General features: G+C 18.9%; 7 protein-coding genes across 7 annotated transcripts, besides 17 other annotated features; 3 read left to right on the top strand and 4 right to left on the bottom strand. All coding sequences in view use genetic code 6, as the record gives it.

The window, feature by feature from the left end:
- Positions 1-149: 149 nt before the first annotated feature.
- Positions 150-5061, bottom strand: IMG5_161110 (hypothetical protein; the record flags this gene model as incomplete). The annotated part of the gene is made up of 10 exons (XM_004030383.1): positions 150-516; positions 563-679; positions 723-1024; positions 1069-2108; positions 2345-2934; positions 3012-3597; positions 3731-4301; positions 4531-4728; positions 4781-5005; positions 5047-5061. The coding sequence occupies 10 exons, from the start codon at positions 5059-5061 to the stop codon at positions 150-152; spliced, it is 4011 nt and encodes a 1336-aa protein (XP_004030431.1).
- Positions 2929-2982: a microsatellite.
- A 165-nt stretch (positions 5062-5226) lies between the features above and the next one.
- On the bottom strand, positions 5227-6584 carry IMG5_161100 (hypothetical protein; the record flags this gene model as incomplete). The annotated part of the gene is made up of 3 exons (XM_004030382.1): positions 5227-5357; positions 5418-6029; positions 6578-6584. The coding sequence occupies 3 exons, from the start codon at positions 6582-6584 to the stop codon at positions 5227-5229; spliced, it is 750 nt and encodes a 249-aa protein (XP_004030430.1).
- Positions 6585-6613: 29 nt separating this feature from the next.
- Positions 6614-10138, bottom strand: IMG5_161090 (hypothetical protein; the record flags this gene model as incomplete). Its single annotated transcript, XM_004030381.1, has 6 exons — positions 6614-7263; positions 7329-8175; positions 8219-8759; positions 8804-8888; positions 8939-9202; positions 9243-10138. The coding sequence occupies 6 exons, from the start codon at positions 10136-10138 to the stop codon at positions 6618-6620; spliced, it is 3279 nt and encodes a 1092-aa protein (XP_004030429.1). The 3' UTR covers positions 6614-6617.
- Positions 10139-10766: 628 nt separating this feature from the next.
- Positions 10767-11334, top strand: IMG5_161080 (hypothetical protein; the record flags this gene model as incomplete). Its single annotated transcript, XM_004030380.1, has 4 exons — positions 10767-10772; positions 10887-11031; positions 11075-11169; positions 11236-11334. 4 exons carry the CDS (start codon positions 10767-10769, stop codon positions 11332-11334), a joined length of 345 nt encoding a protein of 114 aa, XP_004030428.1.
- Positions 11335-11706: 372 nt separating this feature from the next.
- Positions 11707-11782: a microsatellite.
- Positions 11725-11800: a microsatellite.
- Positions 11725-11812: a microsatellite.
- A 1613-nt stretch (positions 11813-13425) lies between these two features.
- Positions 13426-13455: a microsatellite.
- Positions 13448-15281, top strand: IMG5_161070 (hypothetical protein; the record flags this gene model as incomplete). Its single annotated transcript, XM_004030379.1, has 6 exons — positions 13448-13674; positions 13733-13895; positions 13943-14635; positions 14679-14777; positions 14821-14940; positions 14991-15281. 6 exons carry the CDS (start codon positions 13448-13450, stop codon positions 15279-15281), a joined length of 1593 nt encoding a protein of 530 aa, XP_004030427.1.
- A 484-nt stretch (positions 15282-15765) lies between these two features.
- IMG5_161060 (protein kinase domain protein) lies at positions 15766-20770 on the bottom strand (the record flags this gene model as incomplete). Its single annotated transcript, XM_004030378.1, has 10 exons — positions 15766-15815; positions 16069-16600; positions 16654-16808; positions 16863-17688; positions 18661-18792; positions 18839-19186; positions 19237-19524; positions 19569-19926; positions 20044-20157; positions 20229-20770. The coding sequence occupies 10 exons, from the start codon at positions 20768-20770 to the stop codon at positions 15766-15768; spliced, it is 3345 nt and encodes a 1114-aa protein (XP_004030426.1).
- Positions 16017-16066: a microsatellite.
- Positions 19939-20001: a microsatellite.
- Positions 19943-20001: a microsatellite.
- Positions 19997-20035: a microsatellite.
- A 911-nt stretch (positions 20771-21681) lies between the features above and the next one.
- Positions 21682-21758: a microsatellite.
- Positions 21683-21782: a microsatellite.
- Positions 21783-22151: 369 nt separating this feature from the next.
- IMG5_161050 (hypothetical protein) lies at positions 22152-22737 on the top strand. Its single transcript, XM_004030377.1, has 3 exons — positions 22152-22279; positions 22411-22469; positions 22526-22737. The coding sequence occupies exons 1-3, from the start codon at positions 22204-22206 to the stop codon at positions 22586-22588; spliced, it is 198 nt and encodes a 65-aa protein (XP_004030425.1). The 5' UTR covers positions 22152-22203; the 3' UTR covers positions 22589-22737.
- Positions 22738-23056: 319 nt separating this feature from the next.
- Positions 23057-23114: a microsatellite.
- A 294-nt stretch (positions 23115-23408) lies between these two features.
- Positions 23409-23452: a microsatellite.
- A 1554-nt stretch (positions 23453-25006) lies between these two features.
- Positions 25007-25059: a microsatellite.
- Positions 25043-25119: a microsatellite.
- Positions 25120-25226: 107 nt separating this feature from the next.
- Positions 25227-25257: a microsatellite.
- A 51-nt stretch (positions 25258-25308) lies between these two features.
- Positions 25309-25391: a microsatellite.

Below are 25391 nucleotides of genomic sequence, written 5' to 3'. Positions count from 1 at the left end.
TTCTTCTTAATTTTTAAATAGATTGTATTTAAATATTTATTTATTTTTTTATAAAATATTAAGAATATATATATATATAACTATTAAATTAAAAATATATAAATTAAAATTTTTGGATTTCATTTATAAAAATAATAATATTTCATCTTTCATTTACTTTTAACCATAATACCAGGTTAAATAAACAATATTATAATAATACAAACAACAACAGCTAAAATAGCTAAACATTTTACATATTTAAGAATTCCGAGCCCCCATCCAGAAAAATCAAAAGATGAACCTTTTAAAAAATTGTTTATTCCTCTACCTTCTTTAGGTTTTTCTAAAAACGGGTTTTCATTAGGATCTTCTTAGGCTTCTCCTACAGGTTATGATTCAGCTAATTATTTAGAAATTATACTCATTGATAACGATATATCTCCTCTGTACTAATCTGGAAATTTAGGATGCTCAAGTAAATATTTAGAAGTGGCTAATTCAAAGCTTCCGTTGATTTGCAATTTTTTAATTATACTGAAAAATTTAAATATGTAAATTAAATTTTTTTAAAAGAAATTACTTTTTTAACGTAATTACAGTTTCTCCTAAATTTTCATCGGCTCCAATAGTCGAAAATTCAAAAACTTATATCCTTAATCTAGGAAAAATACAAGGTATACAAAGAGGGAATTTCATTCTTTTTTTTTTATTTAAAAAGATTTATAAAAAAATTAAAAAACCTATAATTATACACGCCATTCCCATTTTCAGAACCATTATGATTATCTGTTTATTTAGTAACTTCTTCTTAATTTATATTAGCATTTTTATCCAAAGATACTGATACGTACATATTAATTGATTTCTTTCCTTCAGGTAATACAATATTAAAAACTTCCCAAACAATTAATCTTATTTCAAACTCTTAAGGAGAAGGTTTTTATATATTACTTTAAGGAATTATACGTGCAATATCAGTAGGAAAAGGTTCAATAAATAATTCCATAGTCCCTTAACATGTATTTTCTTAAGGATGTTTAAGCTTTATTTTAAAAAAAAATAATAATAAATTAAATAAAAAATTACTTCTATGTATTCAACTGGAATTTTTAAGTTTCTATTAAAACTTTCAATTAAATTGGAAAGTTCGGTAATTTTTTGCTCGTAACTTCTTTTTTTATTATTAAATGTGTGGTCGTAATTATATTTATTTTTTTCCAATTATTCTGTATAATATTGCTTATAAATTTCATATGCTACATTTTTCCTTAATTCGCTTATTCCAAATATTCTGTCTTCTAAATCGATTTCGTATTCTCCTATTAAAGAATCAAGTACTTATCCTTTGTTCACAATAGAAATTATCAAATTCCAATCTTCAGGCAATTAGGCATCTAATTAATACATTTTAAAAAATTGAGGATTTAATGTGTCCTTTTAAACGTTTTGATCATCAATTATTAATTTTATTAAATCTGTTCGTCCATATTCATCTTTTCCTGTTCCAACTTATATTTTGGGAAAAGAAGAAGCTGAACATACAGCATTCATACCTGCTAAAAGGTGGTAAGCTTAAAGATTCTAAGATTAGGCACTTAAATTTAGACAACGGAGGATATATACACGAATTTTTAGAGGATAAGGTTCTTTAAAAAAATTTAAAAATGATTAATTGAAAATATTGAAAGAGTAATTTTAGTCATCGTCTTCAATTTTGTATTTCATTAAACATTAATTCGAATTTTGTACTGACTTTTATATTGATTTTGAGCTTGAATTCTATATATTTTTAATTATGATTATATTTTTATTTTTTACTGTTCCTAAAGATAAAATTGAGTTTTCATTTGATTTTTTTGTTATTCTTCTTGACGTTTTTTCTTAGTTTACTTATTCTTGACTTAAAATAAATATCTTTAAATGGGCTTTTAAAACTGCTTATGTAGGTATACCAATATATTAAAAAGGCTTTTTTAATTTTTTTTTTAATATTATTAATATTATTATTTTTACAGTTGTTTATCCAATTTTGTACAATTCATATTTTTTATAAGGTATTTTTTTTTCTAATATTTCTTACATCGGTTATTTTTAAATTTCTCTTCCATAATCGTAATTCTCTTCATCTTATTTTAATTTATTTTTAAAATAATAATATTAATATTACTAAATTCATCATCTTTTTCTAAAAAAGCGGATTCTTTTACTTCTTGATTTTAATTAATTCAAGTTTCTTATTAATTACTATTACTTCTATCTACCTTCTATAGTAGTATTATCTAAATCTCTAATTAAGTTTTTTATTTTTTCTGTTTCAGCTTATCTTTCTTCTTTAAAAAATTATTCATCTTCTTATCCCTACAAATAATAAAATAATTTTTTTTTTTATAAAAAATGTATACCTTATAAAACTCAATAGCTTTATAAAACTCAGAGTTTTTAAAAATTTAAATTCTATCATATATAGAAATATAATCATTATCTTGTGTTATGCTATTATTCTAATTCTTTAATATTGAATTTCTTTAAGATTAATCTAATTTTATTTATATATTTTCGTTTTATATATTCATGTCAGATTAATTCTCATCTAAGTTTTAATTATTTTCTCTGTCATTAAAATTTTCAGTATTTTTATTAATTTCATTCAATATTTGATTCGTTTTTATATTAACATCATTTTGATTTGAAGAAGTTTTCAAAAGGCTTTCATTCGCATAGTTTTCAATTTAATTAACAACGTTCTCAGTAAAAATATCTTAATCAGTAATAGTAAAATTAACTTTTTTTTAATTAAATTCTTTTGTCTTTTTTTATAAAAATAATTAATCTTCTTAATTTTAAATAGAGAAATTAGACTTTATAAACTCAAAATATTCCATTACATTACTATAATATAACCTATCATTTACCCAAGGAATATATTAAATTATATTAATCATTGTAATATATCTAAATATATATATATATATATAAATATATATATATATATATACATATGTAAATATAATTATTTTTCTATTTTTTACCTTACATTATTTGATTTTAAATCTTTTTCTCTTATTTCGATTTCTATTTAAGGTAGAAATCTAACATCTTTAGGTATTTTTATAGGTTCTGAAATTTTATTTTTTATTTAATAACAGAAATTAGGATTTTTATAATATTTATTTGTCATTGTCGTTTCTTAATTATCTTGAACTTGGTTTTCTATTATTTCTATCATCGTTTCATAATAATATTCATTTTTTGCTTTTTTTTCTTATCTTTATTTCTTTTACAAACAAAATTTAACATCTGGCTAAGCAATACGAAAATACATAACAGGATCTTTTAATGGTATAGGTAAATTTCTGATTCCTATTACAGGCAATTAAATTTAAGTTAAATAAAATTAATTGTCGTCTAGTATTTTGCCTATATTTTCATTATTCATATACTTTATAGTTTATTATTCCTTTCTAATAAGCTAAAAGCAAGCAAGTATTCTTCCATTACTGATTCCATTTTTGATTATGTGATAAAACTGGTATTCTGGTAAAACATCTAAAGATTCTATTTCACTATTTTTATTTAATTTTATTTCACAATTAGATGCCCTAATAATGCATTATCCTTTTTTTTATTATATATAAAAAAAAGATTGTTTTTAAAAAATATTGATTATTTTTATTTTTTTTCTTGTTTTTAAATTAAATAATAAAAAATAGGAAATTTAAAATATTTTTTAGTGAAATTTTTTAATAACCTATAGATTTATCAGCTAAATAATCAGATCCTAAAATTCCTTTCGCTTAAAGATTTGCAAAAGACAAAATTATATTTGATGAAAATTCTAATTTTTCATCTAGTTACATTTCTTCTTACAATTTGATGTTCCATATAACATTTTTACCTTTTTTTCCTTTCAAAATAGGCTTTTGATAAGCTCCTAATTGTAAATATACTTCACATTCAATGCTTTCTTGAAATTCTTTTGGGCATAAATCATAAGCTCCATAAATGTATGCTTTGAAAATATATTAAACTTTTATTTTTCTTTTTATGTCATGCCGTGATTTTTGTTTAGCTATTTGCTCAGTTTTTAATTCCAAATTAAGCAAAACATGAGAATGAACTTCGGAAAAGGAAGAATATTTTATTGGTTTGAGAGTATACCATTTAGGATATTCATTTTCTAAATCAGGAGAATTAAGTTTGACCCTTAAGTATGCTAATCTTTATTCTTTATCTTTTTAAACTATTTTTTTTATTACTTAAGTCGAATATAAAGAAATTATTAAATCAGGATGTTATTCAGTATCATATGTTAAATCTATCTTTTTTTTAATAATTATACATTATATATATAAATAAATTACTTTTTATCACTATTATTTCTGTGTTTTTTTAAAAAAACTTAATATTTAATAAAAAAAAAAAAAAGGGAAAGTAAAAATTGATTATGGTCTTCTTTTTTTTTGATTAAATTTTTAAAAAGCTATTAAAAAATAAAATAAACCAATGATTAAAAAGTAATATATTCTCTTATTTTTTTATTTTTTTTACTAACAAATCTTCTTTTGTTTTTATTTTAGATTCTTTCCATTCATATTAATTTACAATTATTATTTATTCATTATTTGATTTTTATTTATCTGTTTTATTCTCATTTTTTAATTTTTTCCTTTGGCAAGCATTACTTCTAAGTACCTTTCCATTTAAAGAAATTTCTATTATTATATAGTCTCCACAATCAAATTAGCTCTAGTTTTTTTTTTATAAATAATTAAATAAATATATTAGGTTATATTTGTACTTATAATTCATATGTGTCAACTCTTAAAACATACTTTAATAAAGGAGGTTCTTTATAAACAGCTAATGGTTGGACTTCGCTTTATGCATTTTCATTAGGAGATAAAGATAAAGATAATAAAACTCTACCAAAATAAGCGGAACCTTCTATTTATTTAACTCTCCCAGCTATTATTTGATCAAAGTTATTTGGACGTTCACTTAAAGGAATTCCATATAAATGAAACTTTAAATTTATTTTTTCAAAAGAACAAAATAAAAAAATACCCATTTAAATGGCATTGTACCTCCTCTCGAATGAAGAGAAGTTATGGAAAACCAATCTCCTTCTGATTCTTTTTCAGGAATACAAGAAATGAATGTATCAGATACAAATTTTCTCTTTTTTATAAAAAATATTAAAATAAAATTAAAAAATACAATATTTATATACTTTATCCCAAACTCTCATAACAATTCTATCATTAAAAACTGGAAAATAAATAGGGAAAACCATTCTGGCTTGATAGCTTGGCTTTTGAGAATTCTTTACTACTTAAGTTATTAATACATTACTTCCTACTCTACAAGAAATAAATCTGTATTAAAAAAAAATAAGTAAAAATAATAATTAATTTTTTTAAATATATACGAATCACATGATGAATATTAAAGAATCGGAAAATCTTCTCCTCTTACAATAGATACTAAAAATTAAAGTTTATCGTTAATAATTTCAGGTTTAGGAAGAGAAACAACTCCTTTTTTTAAATTTTATTTTAATTAAAGTTATTCATTAGTTAATTATTCATCAGGGATATTATTAAAAAAAAACACATCATTATTTTCATTGTACTCATTTATATCATGTACCGGAGGTCTGTCAGACACTCCTATAATATAACAAGATATAAGTAAAGCTCCTCTAGATTATATTCCATATTATGGATTTATTAAAGGAAGCCAAACTTTAAAAAATTCGTGGTTGTTAGATTTATAAAGAGTCGAAATTCCTATAGATTGCTGACCTACTAATTCGTTTTATTTAAAAGGATTTTAATCAAAAACTTAAATTAATATTTCCTAATTTTCAAATTCGATTTTATTTAATTTTAAATCTTTAAATGTAAATGATTAGTTAAATACTACTGTGTTTGCATTGCTTTTCATATCAGTTACTTAAGAGGTTAGATTTGCTACTGTTATTTTAACAAAAGGATCTGAACCATCTGAGCTGTTAGAAATTAGATTTCTTGCTTCTATTATTGTTACTATTATTATTTGTATTGATTTTTTATATCTAATTATTTTAATTTTTTATGTTTAAACCTTGCACTTAATATTCATGCCTATGTTCATTGGTTTGAAACTGCAAAAATTATTTTTATTTGCTTTATATTTTTGATTGTATTTCTTTTGCTGCTTACATTATATATATTTATTACTTTTTAATTTATTAATTTAAAATACTTTTTTAAAGAAAATGTGAACTTTGAATATGATTTATCTAATATTAATTTTTTAATAAAATTAAATTTAATATAAAATATATTTTAAATAATTTTTATAATTAATAAAAATATAATGTTATGTGTATAAATAATAAATTGAAGAATATATTTAAAATAAGTTTATTAGTTTATTAAAGTTATTTTTATTTAAGATTAAAAAATCATATATTTGCATTTAATTTAACAATTTTTTTTTATTTTAAATAAAACATAATATTTATATAAAAATTATTAATTTTTTCAATAAAGTTCTTAAATTTTTAGAATAAATTATTGGTTTATAAATAATTAATAATTTTTATACTTACAAATCATATAATTAATTTTAATTTTTTTTTTTTTAAATAATCACCAATTCTAGAATCTATTAATAATTTCCTAAGATCTCATTAAATCGCCTTAAGTTTTTGTTCTTTTATAATAAATAGGACAGTCTCTATTTTGACAAATAACATCATCATGTAAACTTCCTTAACATCTCTAACATTCTGTCCAAAGTTAGTTAAACTAATATTCAATACTCTAATGCATAATTAACTTTTCAGTATATATTTCTACAATCCTATTATTATTTTTCCCTACACAATTTTAGCATAAAGCTTCTTTATTAGGAACTTGACATTTGCAGTAAAGGCATGTTTCTTTTTTAACAACAAATTTTCCTAAGCCTAGTCCAGCATTTAATTTTGGCTAATATCTTATTTTTGTATGTTCTCCTTGAAATAAAGTATCTGGATTTTTCATTATATGTTCAAATATTCTAATTAATGGTTTTTTTATTTATTTTTCTATATAATAATCATAGTCTAAAGGAATGTCATGGTTAACCACATATATAGGATCTTCAACTTTTTCATAATTCTTTGCATTTTTAGAACCTGCAATTATAACAAAAGGAATTCTATCGCCAATACTAGGAGCACTTCCTGCATCTCTTAAAGCCATTTTTTTTGCTAATTCAACATGAGCTTATTTAGATTTATATTAATCTTTACTTAGATTTGCTTTACTATAATATTTTTATATTTAAAAAAAATAAAAAAATGAATAAAAAAATACTTTGTTTTTTTCTCATTTTCATCATCTTCATCATCACCTTCTTAAGCTTTTTTTGTTAACGATTTAGTAATAACTAATTTAGAAATATCAATTTTATTTTAATATAAATCTGAAACCATTCCTTTTATATATTCAATAGCTTTTTCTACCCCATTATTATTAAATTCCACCAAAACATACTTAAGACAATTATTCATAATATCCCTAATCATCTAGCAATTATCTCTTCTAACATTTTCCATTCCTTTCGTATCTATTTTATCATATTTATCTGGCTTAGTGAAATAAAGCCCAGCATATCTTTTTTTATTAATAAGTAAATATGGACAATAAACTTTTTCAAACTCCAACTTAATTGGATTTATAAAAAGTTTTTTCGTGATTAATGACGCCGCTTCTTTTCCCAAATTCATAGCTTCTTAAATAGTCGGAACACCAAATTAAACCATAACAGAATCAGTATCTCCATAAATAACATCCGAATCATATTCATAACCATTTTTCTTACTAAAATGTTCTAATACAAAATCTCTTGTACCTTCAATCATATTTCTTCCAAATGAAGTGACGGATGAAGATATTTACAAACATGGAAGTTAACCCAATTAAGCCCCAGTGAATCCATAAACTGAATTTGCTGAAATTTTCAAAGCCAATTATCTCCCATCTAAAACCGCTTTTTTTAAGGGATCGGTTTCTTAAGTTAAGTCGTTTTTGGCTTTCTTCCTTGCATTTAAAAGTTCTTTTAAAATCTCAGGAAGAATTCCTTTCCTTATATGTGGTTTCACGAAATAATCACCATTTGGAGTTGCTGTATAATCATCCTTATTCATTTTTAAAGTAATATCTTTAATTTTTTTTTTTAATATATTTTTCGTATTTATATTTACCTCTAGTTATTAATGTACTATAGCATAAATTATGAGCCATCATGATGGAAGGATAAAGAGAAGCAAAATCCAAAGTTGCAATTGGTTTTGAATAAAATCCTCTTTTTGGTTCTAATACAAAAGCTCCTTCGAATTTATCACCTTATCCTTTAGACCTCTCTGTTGGAATGAACATTTTACATAATTTAGCTTTTCTATATAATTAACTGGCTACTTTTATTTACTAACCTCTTACAAATAAATAATTTATGGGAACTCCTGTAACTCTTGCCATTTCAGTATAATTATAAATACACATTAATTTTTACATTAGTTTTAAAGGTAATTAGGAGTCTTTTAAACAATAAATCGCTAATCTTTTACGGGTTTCGGAATTCCCTTCTTGCAAGACAGATATTTGGGTATGGTGAACGTCTTCTTTTTGCTCATTTAGAAAATGGTAAGACACTGTATTTAAACTATATGAACTTAACTTTTATTCTTTTTACATATGGATAAACATATCTAATTAAATTCTACCTTCGAAATTTATTTCTTTGGTCTATATTTTTTGTTATGTTTTTTTTTCTTTATTTTTTATTTTACTTCTCTTAATCCCATTGCTTTTGATTAAAATTTTCCATCTTTTATTTTGCTTATTGTGGTTTTTATTCTTCCCATATAACCAAATCTATATGTTTATATAATAATAAATAAAAATTAATATTAATATTTTTTTACTTTCCTTTATTAACATTTAATTTTTTCGCTCTGTCGAAAATATAAGGAAAATCGAAATTAATAATATTATAGCCTAAATAAATATCCGGATCAACAAACTACATAAAAATTTCCCATTCTTTTAATAAATCTTCTTCTTTTTCATAAGATTTAACTATACATCCTGGAATATTAGAACAAGACCCTATAGTAAACACTGTTTTAACCAAATCATCTTATTAATCATGTATTTTTAAAACTGTAGATATTTAAATAATAGGATCCCTAAATTTTTTATTTTTTTTCAATCAATAAAAATTTTTACTTTTATGCATTAGGAAATCCTCCATCTTTTGCTTAACACTCAATATCAAAACTGAAAATTCTCAAAGGCGCAATTTCTATACATTCAGGTAAATTAATATCCATAGCCTCCAAATTATCTTAATGAATATCAATTTCTATCTAGCATCTCGATTTATGTTTATCAATAGATCTTATTTCGAACATATTTTTCTTTAAATTAATCCAACCCATGCCCACAATATCTTTATCAATCATAAATCTTAAAGAAAACGGCATATTTGACTCAAAAGATGTTCTTGGAAATTAAATAGATTCGAAATGAAATCCTTTTTCAAAAATTCCTCTTAAAGTAGATACATGAGCAGGCAAAAAAGTATAAATTTTTAAAAAAGTTTCTATCTCATAATCTTTTCCTTTGAAATTTTTAATGGATTCTCCTTCAGTTATTTCTATTTTTTTTATAAAGTATTTACTTTTAACACTTCTCATATTTATAGATTATTTATTTAATTCATTTTTTAAATTTTCTAATAGCATTTCATTTACTAAAATGTTTTTTGGAATTTATATATATAAATATGGGTCTTTCCCTTTTACATGAATCATTATGCTATTTTGGTCTTTTGTTACTCCATATAGACGGATTATGGGTGCTTTGGGAACATCTTCGACTTTTTCGCCTGTTTTTATTGATTCGCCTTGGTTTATTACGTAATAATCAGTATCTAAAAGCATAAAATGAATGTCGTTGTAATTGTTTATTTTTAAACTATCGACTTCTGGGCGTCTATATTTTTTGTTTGTTAAATTTTCTAAGTCTTTGTCTTCGAAATCAATGTCTTACTCATCTTCTGGTTGAACTTCTTCAATATAATCTAAAAATTCTTCCTCATAATATTCGTCAATATATTCCATATTTTTTATTATTTTAATAATAATTCCTTATTAATTTATATTTATTATTTGATTTGCTATATATTTTACTTAAATTATATTTAAAATATATGTGAAAAGCGGATGTTTATAATATTATGTTATAGATTCGCGCCAATATAAAAATAAATATCTAATATTTGTTTTTATAAAAAATTAAATTATTTTTTATAAATATATTCTATTTAAAAAAAATATATATATGATTTTAAATAGAAATTAAAAAGTTTTTTAAAATTAATTTAAATTTATAATTTATATACTTTTGTTTAAAAAATTTACCAATTAAGTAAATATGTGATTAAAAAATGAAAAAAGCTATAATTCAACATAATAAAGTAAATAAGAGATATATATTTATTCTATCATTTTTAGAATTATAAAAAAAATTAATTGTAAAAATAAAAAGTAAATAATTATTAATTATTTATTAGTTTATATATTTTAATCAATAATAATTAAAAATATATTAATTTATTAGAAATATTTATAACTTTTAATTAATTTGCTATAGACTATGTACTTTTCAAACTTTATTTTGTAGGTTAATATATTATTTTGAGGAGTTATAAAAATAATTGATAAATATAAGTAATGAATAAATTATCTGATGTTTGTATAATTTATATATATATATATATATTATTTAACTATATTTTTTTTATTATAATATAAAAAAGGAAAAAAAAAATATTATTAATTTTAATTATTTTATAAATAAAAAAAATAGTTAATGATTAGAACATTATTGAAATAAGTTTAGCTTTAATAATCTTTAAGACTTATTCCTAAATATTAATTTTCCAAACATGAAGACGATTGGTTAAATAAATAACATAAATCAAAAGAAAAATTATATTTCACATAAGAAGAATGTATTAAATTTTTATTTAAAAATATATTATTTTATAAATAAAGAAAAGTAAATGAAGAAATTATTAGAAAAGCTTAGTCAAACATCTAAGTTTGTAGAAGATGTAGAACATGAAACTTCAGATGCTGGATAAGTATAGGTTTGAATAAAAAAATATATAAATATTTTTTATATTAACTTATTAAAAATAAATTATAATATTTAGAAAATTTTACAAAGATATAATATTTCGCCATCCGAAGCTTTAATTGAAGAACTAACTGATTGGAAAAAATAAAAAAATAATAAACGTCATGATGATTGAATATTAATTTTAAAAAAATATAAAATATCTATTATTTATTTATTTAATAATTATATGATATTAAAAGCATAAAATATTTAAGAATTTTTTTTAAAGAAAATAGATATTTGATATTTTTTTCATAAATAATAATTAAAAATAAAATGCTAGAATTATATTTATATATATATATTATAAAATTTATAATATATTTTTTTATTTCATGATATTTAATAAAATATAAATTAATTAAAAATTATCATTAATTTTTTTGAATTTTTTTTATTAAAAATGATAAATTATTTTTTTCATTAATTTATTAAAATTAATATGTTGAATACTTTATAGATGAGCAATATTTGATATCTTTATTATAGAAATAATAAAATTGATATTTTTTTTAATTAAGATAAAAAATTAATATATTTAATTTTGTTAAAATACAAAAAAGAATTAATATATTTAATTTAGTTAAAAATACAAAAAATTAAAATATATTAGATTAAAATCAAAGTTCTAAAATTTTTACAAAAATAAATATAATTACTCAATAAAAAAAAAGAAAAAGTGAATATTAATATATAAAAAAAGAAATTAGTAGTTAATTAATTTAAAATTAAAAAAAATATTTATAATTAAAATACTTTATATTAATTACTTTTAAGAAAAATTATTTATATAAAAGTAAATATATTAACTAAAATATTTAGAGATTGCATAAAAAGATGATTATATAAAAATTCACAAATAATAAAAAACATTTATAAAAAAAGTATATTTTAATGATGGATGTAAAGTTATAAAATATACTTTTTTCAAAAAAATTTAATGATATATTCTGAGTTTGATATTCAATTATTTTATGTGGATAAAAAGTATTAATATAAGATTAAGGTATTCTTTTTTAAATTGCTTAAGAGTTGATAATAATAAAAAGTGTATTTCGAAATTATTAATTTAGAAATTTAGAAGATTTAAATGAAAAATATAACGGGTATTAAATATCAAAACACTATTTTATATATTTATTTAATTTTAGTTATTATATTGAATGATTTTTGTAGATATTTACAAAAGATATTGCTTTTAATAAATAATATCAAAATAATAAATTTAGACAAATTAACTAAATTACAAAATATTTAAAACTGAATTAATAGATAATGATTGGATAAATGAATGATTTTAATTTCTTTTAAATGAAAATTATATTTGTTTATCTTATATTATAAATATGTGTAAAAAAAGAAGAAATTAAAAAGTAAGAATTTCATATACATATGTTTTAAGAGCAACTACTAAAAGTGGAGATATTTAAAATTATGTTTTTTTTAAAAATATAAATAAAATAAATATTTATAATTTATAATTAGATTAATTAATTATTTAATATGAATTCTAAGCAAAATCACAAGTTCTTTTAGCGAATATATTCCTTTAAATAGCTATGGATTTTTATTATTTGATAATTTTAATTTAAAAGGCTCTTCAGACTAATTATATACAATATTAAATTAAAATATTATATTTTTATTGTTAATTATAATAAATGTATTTTTTATATTATTTTATATTTTTATATAAGCTATTTAATTTTATACTTTTTTTAATATAATTATTTATTACTTTTGTATATCTTAATCTATATAAAAAATAGAAATTTCAAGAACTAAAATATACTAAGTACAAAAAGAAATAAATAATAAAAATATGATTTCTAAGTTTATTAATTCATCAATATTGCAAGTAATGTTTCCAGTTTTTAAAAAAATTAAAATGTAAAAAAAACTAGACAATAAAATACAATAATAGAATGCTTCTTTCTATGAAAAATGCAAATTATTTTTCATTAAGTAATTAGCCTAAAAATTCAAATAATGAATAAAAGACAACATAAAATTAAGGAAAAAATAATGAATAAAAAACTGAGTCAAGTTAATAAAATTAAAAAGCAAAAAGTACTTCTTCACGTTATTCTAAAGAGAAAAAGAAAACTGAAAAGGTATAAAGAAGTGCATACTAAAGATTTAAATTTTTTTATCAAAATATTAATATTTTTGATGTGGGATCATAATTAAAAGAAAAAGCATAAGTTTTTAAAGAGGAGTTTGTTAAAAAAAGGGACAATAAAAAAATGGACAAAATGAGAAAATAAGATGAAGAAGTAGAAAAAAGATTTGAATAAGAAATGAACAAAGATGATGATGATGATGTATAAAAAAAAAAAGATGAAGAAACAGATGGGGAAGAAATTGATGATGTTGACGTATGCATATATCTTAATTATAATTATTAAACTCCAACAGACAAAATGCTAGCAAAATTATATACTATAAAATGCAAACTATTTAATAGAAAATAGTAAATATTTTATAATTAACTTTTTATTTTATTTTTTTTAATAAAAAAAATATTTTAGATTTAGATATAAATATTACGAAATGTATTAAACTATACATAATTATTAATTGGATATGGAAGGAAGAAGTTAAAATTTGCCGATTCTTTATAATAGAGCTGAAGAATATATAGAAAAAGAATTAGAATACTTCGAATATATGACAGTGTGGGAATTGAAAGAAGTATATTCTAAATTTAATATATTTTATTTTTTAAAAATAAAAAACAGCATTTTATAAATGAAGAATTAAAAGAAAAAATAAATTATAAAAGAATTCCTTTCTTATAAGATGATAAATAAATGAAATTTGATATTGAGTAAATGAAATCATTGTATAAATTAAACTATGAAGATTTACCGGCCACAATATAAACTGATAGTCCTTATTACCATGATGATTAGCCAGATTATTATCGTGATTTATTTACTGAAGCTTTTAGGAAATACTCAAATATTGTTTCTTTGGGTAAGCATAGGCATTAGGCTGAATTTAAATATTTGAAACCTTGCACAAAAATGTTTGATAAATTTGCCCTTAGACATGATAGTATTTGTGAAAAACGAGAATGGGATGAAATTATTGGGGAAGAAAGGCTTTTTTCTAGACCTCCGTATTTTACTAAAAGTTAAAAAGAATATTTTTATCCTTATGAATTATCTTGGTTTTGGGATTGGGATGATTGGAAAAAAGAATTTAATTATAATCTTTAAAAAAAAATAACTCCGATTTACAATCTATTTGGTTTAAGAATGAAACCGGGATAAAGCAAAAAATGGGTGATTTTAGATTTGGGTATTTTCGAATAATCTGTTGCATAAGAAGAAAGTTTGAAAAGATAAGTAAAGGAAGTTAAATAAACTTACGATGAGAGTGTTAAGACAAGCTTTAAATCAGTCATTAGTAATATTAACTTTTTAAAGGTATTATTTAAAATATATATTTTTAATCTATATTTTTTTCAAGGAAAACACAAGTAAAGATGATAATATTTAAAAATCGATTGAAATTATAAGAAAATTTGATCCTGAGTTTACTGTTAATGATATTGATACTTCAATTATTGTAAAAAATAAAAATAAAAAAATAAAATATTTTTAAATTTTAGTCAGTATTTACTAGAGCTTACGAAGCACATTTAGGTAACGACTTCATTGTTATTGATAAAACTTGTACAGGAGAAGCATCTGGATATTTTAAATCTGTTTAGAATGTTTGGGCATAATAAGTAAATTTCAAATTTCTACAAATATAATTAATATATTTTTAAAAAAATAGAAAATAAAACCAAAATATACTAAAATATGGGATATTACTAAATCTAATATTGAAAAATGTGAAATTAGTTAAATGGGATAACCTACTTTTTATGTTACAATTCATTGTCAGAATCATCATTGCTATGTAGATTAATAAAAAAAAAATATAATTAAAGAAGGTTCTCTTGATGGGGTAATGCGTAACGGATATAAAGTAATAGCTATGTTCGATGCTAATGCAACTGAACCTGAATATTATTGGAAATTAATTAGTATTTAGCCGATAGAAAAAACTTTACTTTTGGCATGACTTTTTTTTTATTTGTTAGTTAATATTTAAAACCTATAAAATTTAATTATTAGATAAAATTAAAGAATTTTATAAGTTATTGTGTTAATTGAATTAATAAGAGAAAAAAAAATTATTAATTTTTGAATACTTTTATTTTTTTAATATATATTTATTTATATTAAATGATTGAATTATTTATTATTCTAAAGTTTTATTAAAAAAATATCAAAACCTATTATTTAATTTTTATAATTCATCTTATTTAATAAAAGCTAAAGGAGTATATTATTTAACATTTTATTAATATTGATACAATTATTGGAGTTGTTTTTATTTAAAATTAAATAATATTTTATTAGTTTTTAAATTTTAATGAGATATAGAAATAATTTATTTCCCTTTATTTATACTAATTTTTTTTGCTTTTGGATTAGTTATGATATTCTTTCTATTTATATCAGTTAATAATCGATTCGAAATATTAAAATAATTATTGTTTTCTTCATTATCCTCCTCTGTTTTTATTTTTTTAATTAACTTATATTTTTACTACTATTTATAAAATTATTTGTAAATATTTTCATATCCGAATTAAACTTTAAATTTTTATTATCAAATTTTTAATTTTTATTTTAGTTATTTAAACTAGCAGGTTTTTTTTAAATTAAATTATAATCATTTGAATTTATTTTATTAATTTTTATTTATTATTAACTTTAAACAGTTTTTTATTTTTAAGTATTAATTTTAACATTATTTAAATTATTTTTATTTAAATTCATATTATTATAATTATTTTTATTACTTGCATTTTATTAATAAACATAATTATTATTTTTTTTATTCGATATTATTTATTCTTGCATTTTTTATTATTTTAAATTAATTCCATTTAAATTATTTTCTTCTTGATTTTTTTTTTTATTCATTCTTTCTTTATTTACATCAAAATAAAAGTTGTTAAATATCATAGGCAACTCTTTTTCATCATTGCCTAATTAACAATTAATTAGTTTATTTTTAAATTCTTATTCTCCATTCAAAAACTCTTCTTCATCAAAATTAAAGCCTAAAATATTAGGTTTTAAAGGAGGATCAACTTTCTTTTCTAAAATATCAACAATATTAATATTTTTGAACCATTAATGGCTAAGTATATCTCTAATTCCATTTACGACCCCTAACCTATTCAAAGGATGCTTGGCTAAAAGTTATTACAACAAATCTTTTAACTCTAAGGATAATTAAGTATGATTCGGAAATTCCAACTCTTCATTTAAAATACTTTAATAAATTTAATTCGTATCATGATTATAATATGGAGGTAAACCAGTTACCTTTTTTTATTTATTTAGAATATGAAAAATAAATATTAATAAAAAATATATACTAATTCATATAATAAAGCTCCTAAACAATAATAATCAACAGTATATGTATGTCCAACTTTCAAAAGCATTTCAGGAGCCATGTATTCAGGTGAACCACAAAAACTATAAGCAAATTCGTTTTTATCCATATCAGGTTTTGACAAACCAAAATCACCTATTTTTCAAAAAGAATTAAAAATTAAAGGCATTATTTAATAAAATATTTAACCTATACAAATATGCCCATCAATGTCGAGTAAAATATTTTCAGGTTTTATATCTCTATAAATAATATGCCTTTTTTAAAAATAAAATTTAAAATTAAATTAATTTTAAAATAACCTTTTATGTAAATAATCTATTCCTAAGCAAATTTCTACAAAGTAAAATTTAGCCATTTCCTCGTCCATTCTTTTAATTCTTCTTAAATGATAAAATAATTCCCCTCCTGCACAATATTCCATGATGAAACCTAAATAGCTTTTACTTTCAAAAGTATATTCAACTTTAAGTAAAAAAGGATGTAAAACAATTATCATTATATTTCTTTCATTCTAAACAATTATTTCTTTTTTATTTTCAATAATAAAGCATTTATCTATTAATTTAAGTGCAAACATTTTTCCATTATCTTTCTTTTGAACTAAATAAACTCTGCTAAACCCCCCAAGTCCGATGCATTTAATAATGTTAAAGTCTTCTAATCCTACTTATTTAATTGTGTTATTTTATTTTTGCGTATAAAATGGTTAAATGTTAATACATTTTTTATTAAAAATCGAAATCGGTCTATTTTTCTGAGTAAAATAATAAGAAACTGCAATATTATTATTTGAAGAAACAAAACTAATTATATTACCCAATTATTCATATATAGATTCTTCATGAGAGTTATTAAGTTTATTTTTTTCAAAATAATATATTCTTCTAATTAAGAAATTAATTAAATATTAAATATTTCTTTCTTTTGTTTCTAATTCGTAATGTATAATATTCTCTTTATAATTCAAATTGATTTACATAATCTTTTTTTCAGAAATTTGATAATTTTTATTCTTATAATTTTCATTAATTTAGATTTATTATATATCTTCGTTATTCTATCTTCTCCAACATCATTTAAAGCCCTGGCAATGTAAGGAAATTCCATTTTTAAAATTTACTATTATTAGTAAAGTTTAGATTTGGATAGGTCTTCACTTTCAGTACTATTTATTTAATATTACTTACTTAAGATTACATTATTAATCTTTAGTTAGCATTTTCCTGTGTATTATACCTACAAAAATTATTTATTAACTTAATACAGATAGTAATTCTTAATTTTAATACATTTTAAAATTATTTGATTTTTGTGAATTCTTTTATTTTAATATTCTTGTGCTAACTTTTGTTATTTTTTTGTATTACTTTAATCTATAATGCGCATTTTATTTTGTTAAAAATCATTAAAAGTTTTGAATTTTTCCTATTTTTCAGATTTTTAAGATTTCAATGATTTATCGTTTGCTAATTTTAAATAAGGTTTTGAGGATGAGTAAAATTTTTGTTAGAATTATGCTGATGATGGGATTTAACTGTGGGTTTTTTATAAAAGGGAAGAGTTATAAGATTTATGTAATTTATTTTGAGTTGTGGTCTTTATTGTAGGATTTTTAGGATTTATTAAGGTATTTTAACTTAATTATATTTGTTTTTGATGGCTTAAACTTGTTTTTAATTTTTGAAGATAATTTTCAGATAATTATTTCTTTTTGGAAATCATATTTTATTTATATTATTTTTTTTCTTCTTTTTTTATATGATTAAATTAATAAATTTATATTAATTAAGTATACTTTATTTTTTTAAAAAAATAAGAAATTTAAATATATTTAAATTTTTTGTTATTTATTTTTTTATATTATAAAAATGATTATTATAAAAATTTTAGTCAAAAATTTAATAAAAAAACTCAATTTTTATCCATAAAATCTTCTAATTCCTTTATATTTTAATTAAATATAAAATTAAATAAAATTTCAAACCTTAGGACAATTTTGAGATTTTTTAGATCCTCCAGCATCCTAAATACAATAAATAACTATCATAGTTTCTCCTACAACACTGAACAATGACATAATAAAACTTCCAACAAAAAAACTCACGATTGCAATAACCTTTAAAAAAATATTTCAATATACTTTTAACTTTAAATTTAAATACAAAAACAGGGGCTAATGGATTTTCGACCCTTGCTTAATAATATGATGTTTAAGTTATTATCTAATAACAAATTAATGAAGTAATTCCTGAAATTGCAAAATTTCCTAGAATTTCAAAAAAGTATCCGAAACCAGAAACTAATGAAATTCTAAGTGGATTAGAAGCAAATAAACCTAAATATGAAGATACAGCATCACAAAAGCTTTCTCCTTTAACAAAAGATATTACATATACATTTTAGTTGATTTTCTTAACACATTAATTACAACAAGCAAGACAACATTATAAGCATTTCATTACAAATTTAACTACTACATTTTCAGACCCATCCCCAGATTTTAATTAATTCTATTTTAATTTTTAATATATATATATATAATTATTTTTAAAAAAATTACTTCAATAATTTAAACTATTAATTATAAAAATTAAATAACACCTAAAATAAATGACCCTAAAGCAGCTGTTCCTAAATGATTTGCAAAATAAGATTTAGCACTCATTGTTGTATGTGAGTCATCTACTTCAGGAACTTAATAATACCAATATGCCACAGCTCCTATAATAATAAACTACATAGAGGCTGAAATAAAAGCTTCATTCCAAAATAAAGCAAATATATGTACGCAACCCATAATTTGAATTTCCCTGGTCATTTTAACTTATCCAAAAGGTAAGGATCCCGGCTATATTATTAAAAAAAAATTATTAAAAATTATAATAATTTTACTTAATCAGTAATTCCACCTGATGAATATAAATAAATAGCAATGATGAACCAGAAAGCGAAATAAATAAAACTAAAAATAAATGTAATTAAGGAAACTAGTAATAATCTTGGATTATCCATTATAAATCTAGCAGCAGCCTAAAATATGAAAATAATTTATATTTTTAACATATATTAATATATAAATATTACTTTTATAATTTAAGTACATATTTTAATTCTATTACATGAGCATAATATAAACAAAAAAAATAATCCGGCTAAACTAAATAAGATTATACTAAAAACTAAACATTAATTTTTATCTTTAAATTTACTCATAGCTTCAGCAACTTATTATGCTTATTTACTAGTTGAACTTAATATATGAAAATATATAAATATAAATATAAATAAAAATAAAATATATAAATATATAAATATATATATATATTTTTAATATTTTTTTAATTTTTTATATTTTTTATTTATTTACATATCAATTGGATTTGTATTTTATCTATATTAAAATAAGAATAATATACCAAGAGTTAATAAACTTGAAAATATAATAATAATAAACAACCAAACCACACTTCCAGCACACATTCTTATTATAATCATAAATAGTATACTTTTCATATATAATTATTTTATAATTAAAATTTAAAAATATTTTACCCAATTATAATTGCAATAATTGAAGATAAACTACAAATCATCCATGTATTTCTTAAATCAGAAGCCAATGCTTCTATTTTGTCTATATCTATTGTATTTAATACTTTTTTACTGAAATCTTTATCATATGGAATACATATTTTATTATACACTCCTCGAGATTCATAAATTAATACTTTTAAATTTTAGCCTTTTTATAACTATCCATCTTTACACAAATCATTTTTTAAGCATTTTACAGAATTTTAATCTTTTTATGGACAGCTTTCTATACAAACATTTTCCTTAATGTTTGAAGGATTTGGGAAATATATAAATTTGTAGTCCTCATTTCCTGATATTCCACAAGCTTGATGATTCATATCGTATGGTTAGGCTAATATATTAGGTTTGCCGTTCATAAAGGCAAATACGGCTATTCCTAAAAAGGCAATAGTGAATAGTAAATATATTATACAGCAAATTACATCAGTGCACTTTTTATCTTAAATAGGACTATTTTAATAATTACTGAAATCTTTTTTATTGTCTTTGTCTGTCATTTTATTTAAAAATAAATATTATAGTATCTATTTAATAATTTATTTTTGATAATTATTTCAATAAATATAATATAAGTTTTATTTTATAACTTTATATTATTATATTCGATTTACATTTTATAGTAAATAAAATAAATACAAATAATTATATTTTATTTCAAATAAAATAATTAAAAATAATTTTTAAAATTATTTTATTTAAAAATAGAGAAATAAAATATTTTTTTATTAAATATTATAATAGTAAATCTTAATTTTTAAATAAAACTTTTAAATGGAAAAACAATATTAAAAATTGAAAATCTTATAAATAAAATAATATATTTTATGAAATATTGATAATAAAAAAATAATTATTCATTATATATTATTTAATTATTAAATAAAAAAAAAATTATAAACTAAATATATATATTTTTAAGTAAAGTAAATTGCAATTATGAAATTTAAAATAAAATAAATAATAATATATTTATAAAAATAACAACATAAAAAAGACTCTTAAAAATAAAAAAAAAATTATTATAGTTTTCATAAAATTTTATCAAAAATTCTAAACAAAAAGTTATTTCTCTAAACACAAAAAACCAAAATTTACTAATTTTATTTAGGGACAAATAGTTATAAATACAAATATTATTATTTATCTTTTTTAAACATTTCTAATCAATTTAAATAATATGCAAATAAAAGAAAATTTAAATAATTTTTTTAATAAATTAAAAAAAATATTAATTATATTATATTTTTTATAATCCTTAAATAAAATGTACTTATAAAAATTAAAAGATAAACATTTTAAAAAAAATTTATAAAATATTTTTATATTAATTATTGTCATATGAATAATAAAGAAATTATAATTATAAACATATTTTATTAATTAATAATAATAATTTTTTTTAAAAAAAATATATATATATATATATATATATATATATATATATATATATATATATATATATATATATATATATAAATATATATAATAGAATTTATATAATAAATTTATTATTGTTTTTTTTATTCATTTAATTGCATTTATTTACCATTAAGCCTATATTAATTGCGTAAAAAAACATTATTTTTACGCATTTATTAAAAATTTATTGTTTCTATATATATAAATGTTTTTATGTAAATAAACATCATTTTAATTTACTTTATTTAAATTATAAAGAATTTTTATAAAGATATCTAAAAATATTAAATAATTTAAACAATTTATCTATTAATAAAAATTATGTATTTAGGAGGATTTCGGTTTGGACTACTCTAAAATAATTAAAAGTAAAATTCATATGATATTAATATAATAAATTAATTTTATAAAATTATATTATTTTATATTTAATCAATTTATTTAATTATTTATATTTGATTTGATTATAAATTAAGGAAAATATTATATAAATAAATATTTCAAAAATAAAATGATTAATATACCATGGTTTGTTAGATGGGGTGTAGATTGTGCACTCTTCTTTGTACCAGCATATACTTTCGCTTGTAATAATATATATAGAGTTTAAAAATAAAAATATAGATTATTGAAATTTTAATTTATCAATTTTAAAAAATATTTTTTAGATTTAATATATAAAAACAATTTATATTTTTTTAATTATTTTTGTGAATAGAATATCCTACAACTGTATTTGTTTTTGCAGCTGAAAGAAGAAGAAAAAAAGAAGATTAGGTAATTTTAAAAAAATAAAATTTAAATATATAATGAAATTAATTTTTTTTTAATAGATTTTAATGAAGTCAAATTAAGAGATAAACCTACGTATGAAATAAATTAAGTTTAAGTTTTGATAAATAAGATAAATTTAAAATAATGAATTTATAAAAGAAAAAATATCATTTATTTTATGTTGATTTATTTTTACATTGTAGACAACATCAATTTTTATGATGTTATAAAAAATATAAAACTTTATAAATATCTTATCAATAGCAAACAAATAAAAGTGAATTTATATTAAAATATAAAAGTCATAAAATATTTAATTATATTATATTTTTATTAAAAATAAAATTCATAAAAAATAATTTTATAAAATAAGAATAAGAAATATAGTAATAAATATTTATATGCTTATTTTATAAAATCTTCAGGCATTTTTTTTAATTGATGTTCAATCATCTAAGTAAAAATACTATGTTTTTTAATAATATATATATAAAAAATATTCAAATGCATATTAGTTTATTTATATATTTTATAATTAATTAATTTTTTTTTATTTTTATATTAGTTCTTGAAAATTTAAAAAATATATAAATAAATTTAAATAATAATTCATAGATATAAAAAAATTAATAAATATAATAATTAATTTTTTATAAATAATTTTTTAGATTTTAAAAATATAAATAATAATGGAAGCATTAATAAAGAGATTAGAATAATTAGAAAATATTATTGGAGAACCCGAGTTATTACAAAAATTAAATCAATAGGAATAAAATTAAATAAATTTATCTCTAATTGAATATATATAAAAATCAGAAACAAAAATTAGAAAAATATTAAATAATTGTACAAATTAAATTGCTATTTAACAAAACCCGGGATAAGATATTTAAAAATAAAGTAATGTTTTATATTTATTTTTTACTTAAAAATAATTAAATATATATATATATATATATATATATTATATATATATATTTATAGTTTAGAATATTATTAGTTTTTTAAATTAATGTGAATTAAATTATTCATAATAAATCATCAATTCCAAAGTTAAAATTGAATTAATTCTTAAATTTGAATAAGAAATTTATAATATAATTGATAAACTTGAATAAATTTAAAAATATAAAAATGTTTTAAATTTTGATCCCATTTTAAACATAGAATAAAAAAAGTAGTAATTACAATAATTATATACAATTAGTTAAATAGTTCCAGATAAAGAGTCAAATTAATAAACTATTTAGGAAGCCTTTCTAATTCAAAATTAAAATGTGGAGGATTTAATTAAAAAAGGTGCAGAAATTATAGACGTTTTAAATAAAAAGTTTATTTATTTTGATTTTGTACTAAATAAATTAGAATAATGATTGAAAAAAATATAAATAAAAAAAAAAAAAATTTAAATAATTGAATAAATTTTTATTTATTTTTAATATAATATAAGATTTTTTATCTATTTTCTTCATATTTCAAATTTATAATTTAAAAAATTTCTTATTTAAATTTATAAAGTTATGTTATAAAAAATATTTATTAGCAGCGAAAATTATTATAATTTTTAAACAGATTACTCTAAATTAATAAATAATAATTATATTTTATTTAATTTAAATATTTATGAGTATTAATATTATTTTCAATATAAATTGTAATTTTGCTTTTATTTATTATTTTTGTTTTAAGACTTTTTATTTTTACAAAAATAATTTTAGGATATTTTATATATTATATCTTTGTTTGATTTTATTCTAGCGTTATTTAAATAAAACTATATATTTTGTTAGTTCATTAGGTTTACTTTTTATATAATTTTCTGTAAAAAAATAATTTATTTTACTAATGTAAAAAACGCATAAATTTAATATAATTTAGCAATCATAATTTAAATATATTATTAATTTATAAAATTAATAAAAATTTTATAAAAAATATAGTTAAAAGTGATAATTATATATTGTTATTAAATAATAAATAATTACTTATTAGAAGAATTATAATATAACAAATAAGAATTAATTTTTAATTTTATTATTATTTTAAAATCCTTCTATTACTAAAACTCATTACTTCATTATTTTCAAGAATAAAAGTGTAAATTAAAAATAATTACAAAAAAACTTATTATAAATAAAAGTTGTATAATACCAAAAAAAAATTTTAAAATATTTTCAAAATATGAGTAGAATTTTATTAAAAGTAGTTAATTAAGATAAAAAAAATTAAACTTTAAATTTGGCATAGGGCAAGATAAAAAATATTTAAATCAGTTACAAATAAATATTTGAGAGTCGATGTAAGCTATTGTAGCATAATTTAAATATGATAGTTTGTGAAACTAATAGTGATTTAATATAAAACAAAGTTATTTAAGATATTGAAGCTAATTAATTATGTGAAAGTTTTTAAACATAATAAATTATAACAAGTGCATTTAAGCTTTTTATAATAAACATAAGATATTTATAATATAATGTAGAAAATAAATATTAAATATTTTTATTTTTATTTTAAATATATAAAAATATTTATAAATTTTTATATAAAATACAAATTTATTTTTTATATAATATAATTTTTATTTTTAAATATTTTTAATATTAATTTTTTGTAAATATTTTTATAATTATATTATTTTAATTATTTTAGAATTTATTAATATTTTATTATATATTTTTTAATTAAAGTTTAAAAATCAGTTTTTATTATTCAAAAATTATAAATTATAGATATAAATAGATATTCTATAATAAAAAACAAAAAATTTATGAAACAAATAATTTATAAAAGTAAAAAGATATTTTTATTTTTTTGGGGTCAATGTTTGGTTAGGGTTTTGGGGTTGGGGTTGGGGTTGGGGTTGGGGTTGGGGTTGGGGTTGGGGTTGGGGTTGGGGTTGGGGTTGGGGTGGGGTGGGGT

The sequence above is a fragment of the Ichthyophthirius multifiliis genome (assembly GCF_000220395.1).
Source record: "Ichthyophthirius multifiliis unplaced genomic scaffold scaff_1120509251213, whole genome shotgun sequence".
In the NCBI taxonomy this organism is placed as follows: Eukaryota; Ciliophora; class Oligohymenophorea; order Hymenostomatida; genus Ichthyophthirius; species Ichthyophthirius multifiliis.
Note: the sequence above shows the minus strand (reverse complement) of the source record. Positions and strands in the feature narration are given on the sequence as shown.